Source organism: Scylla paramamosain, chromosome 11 (assembly GCF_035594125.1).
Source record: "Scylla paramamosain isolate STU-SP2022 chromosome 11, ASM3559412v1, whole genome shotgun sequence".
In the NCBI taxonomy this organism is placed as follows: Eukaryota; Metazoa; Arthropoda; class Malacostraca; order Decapoda; family Portunidae; genus Scylla; species Scylla paramamosain.
In genome coordinates, this window is record NC_087161.1 from 4242501 (window position 1) to 4245000 (window position 2500).

General features: G+C 41.2%; 1 protein-coding gene across 3 annotated transcripts in view; it reads right to left on the minus strand.

Annotated features, from left to right (window-relative positions):
• Positions 1–2500, minus strand: part of LOC135104843 (E3 ubiquitin-protein ligase TRIM9-like) — a 145173-nt gene that overhangs the window by 44237 nt on the left and 98436 nt on the right. For all 3 annotated transcript variants that reach the window (XM_064012515.1, XM_064012513.1, XM_064012514.1), the window contains one exon: positions 1–85. This exon is cut by the window's left edge and continues 11 nt beyond it. In XM_064012515.1, coding sequence (XP_063868585.1) covers positions 1–85 — 85 coding nt within the window. The remainder of the gene's footprint in view (positions 86–2500) is intronic.

Consider the following 2500-nt stretch of genomic DNA (forward strand, 5'->3'; position numbering starts at 1 on the left):
CCTGGAATGTCTTCAGGTTGGTGATCTGGGAGTGGGCGGACTTGGCGCGTCCCGACAGCTGCTGTAGTGACTCCGATAGCTCCGCCTGTAGAAGAGAAAGAAAGGGTTGATAATGATTTGCTTTTGTTTTGAGAGAAGCTGTGGTTGGTGTGTCAGTTTTGTGACTTTCCTCTTGGCTAAGTTCGTGTTGGAAAGGGTGGCGGGGAGAAGGCAGAAGCAGGCAGGGAGTTACAGAGTTTACCAGTGAAAGGACGAAAGACTGTGAATACTGGTTTTTTTATTTATTTATTTATTATTTTTTTTTTTTATTTAGAGGTCGTGGTACAGTTAATATATTACAGTTGTGTGATATTTAGAGCCAAAAAATTTATGTGTGGGGTGTCGAGAACTCTCCTCAACATAGCACTAAGGTACTGAATACACACACACTACAATTACAAGGGTCACACTTCTCCTTTTTCCTTCGGTTTTTACGCCCGGTTCCCTTAACCTATCGTGGCCAAGATGGTGCTTCATGACGAAAGACTTTGGTGTTGGCACTTGAGAACCCTTTCCGTATGTGAATTCCCTTCCTAACCTCAGACACTGGCCAGGATTCGAACCCATGCGCCTCAGGAACCCTCGGCCCACAAGCGCAGTACCACTTTTTATATAAGAGAGGCACTGACAGAGCAACAAAAGAACGAAAATAAGGCCCACTGAGATGCCAGTCCTTACAGAGAGAGGTAAAGAAAGAATAATTCAGAAATGGTGGATAAGTGTCTTGAAATGCTATGCTACCACTGCTATCTCCACTCTCACGTGTACTCTCACCTTTTCCCCTCTTCCCTCTCACCCCTCATAAAATAATAAAAACACACACTGACAAAGACTAAACTGAAGCATCAACCCAGACAACACATCAACCCACTCAGGACTACAGGCAGCTCACTAACTTAATCCAATCCCATGTTAGTTTTATTATAGTGAATTTAGCAAGAAGCTGCAGAAGACTGGTGCAATACGTCCACCCTTGACTCTAAGGAGAAGGTGGTAAGATGTAACGTAGCTGCGAGTGTCTGGATGTTTTGATGCCTTGATGGGTGAGAGGTATTAGTATTAGCCTTGACTTGATCAGATCCTCTTAATCACATCTGGAATATAGTTAAATCGACGCCGTGTTATTCAAAGGGTCTAAAAGTGTGATTAATGTTCCCGTCTAGGAATCATTAATAATATAAATGTCACTTAATGCACTTTCTTTTTTTTTTCATTTTTTAACCTTTTATTTTGCAGGTTATAAGTTAAAGGATTAAAGGAAAAGAGATTTGAGTGAGTGAGTAAGAGAGAGAGAGAGAGAGAGAGAGAGAGAGAGAGAGAGAGAGAGAGAGAGAGAGAGAGAGAGAGAGAGAGAGAGAGAGAGAGAGAGAGAGAGAGGGAGGCTCCAGTTTCTATCTACACTTTTCCAAGAATTATTTTTACTTCATACTGGCAGCTTTTCAGTGTTGGTGTATTACGACTTATTAACTTTCTTTTTCTTTCTTTCTTTCTTTCTTTCTTTCCTCTCTTTCTTCACTCCTTCATATTCGTTCCTTTCATCTCTCTCTCTCTCTCTCTCTCTCTCTCTCTCTCTCTCTCTCTCTCTCTCTCTCTCTCTCTCTCTCTCTCTCTCTCTCTCTCTTATATTCCTTTAATTTTTCACGTTCCTTTTCCTTCCACCTTTCCATTTTTTCCTCCTCCCTTTTACTGTCATATCCGTTTCTTCCTTCCTTCCTTCCTTCCTGTCTTTATTTATATTATCTTTCCTCACTTTTCTCCTTCCTCTCTTTCTCTCCTCTTCGTTCCTTCACTCCCTTCTCAGATTTCTTTCTGACCTCTCTCCTCTCCTCTATTATTTTATTCTCCTCTCCTTTCCTCTATTCTTTTATTACTTTTGTTTATTCCTTCGTTATTTCCTTCCTTTTTCTTCCTCTTTTAATTTCCTCCTTTTCTTCTTCTTGCACCGTCTTACCTGTTTTTTTCCTTCCTTGATTATTTATTTCGTTGTCTTATTCTTTTCTTCTCCTCTCTCTCTCTCTCTCTCTCCTCTTTTTTAATATTTTCTCCATTATTTCTTTCTTTCTTTTTTTCCTTCCTCATTCTTTCCCTCTCCTCTCTTTCCTCCTTTCACCATCTTCTCCATTCCTTCCTTCCTTCCTTTCTTCCTTACTTTTCTTTCCCTTTCTACTATTCTCTACTTTTCTCTTCACTTATATCCTCTCTTCTCCCTTTCTCTCCTTCCTCTTTCTCTCTTTCAACTCCTCACCACTATCACCACCACCATCCTCTCATCCTCTTTTACCTCCTCCTCCTCCTTCTCCTCCTCCAACACAAAAACACTTATTTCTACGATTCTCCTTACTCTCATCTACTCTCCCTCTTCCTCTCCTTTCTCCTTCCTCCTCCTACACCACCATCCTCCCATCCTCCTCTTCCTTTCTTTTTCTCCTTCAGCGCGCAGACCAATGGCAACTGAACATAA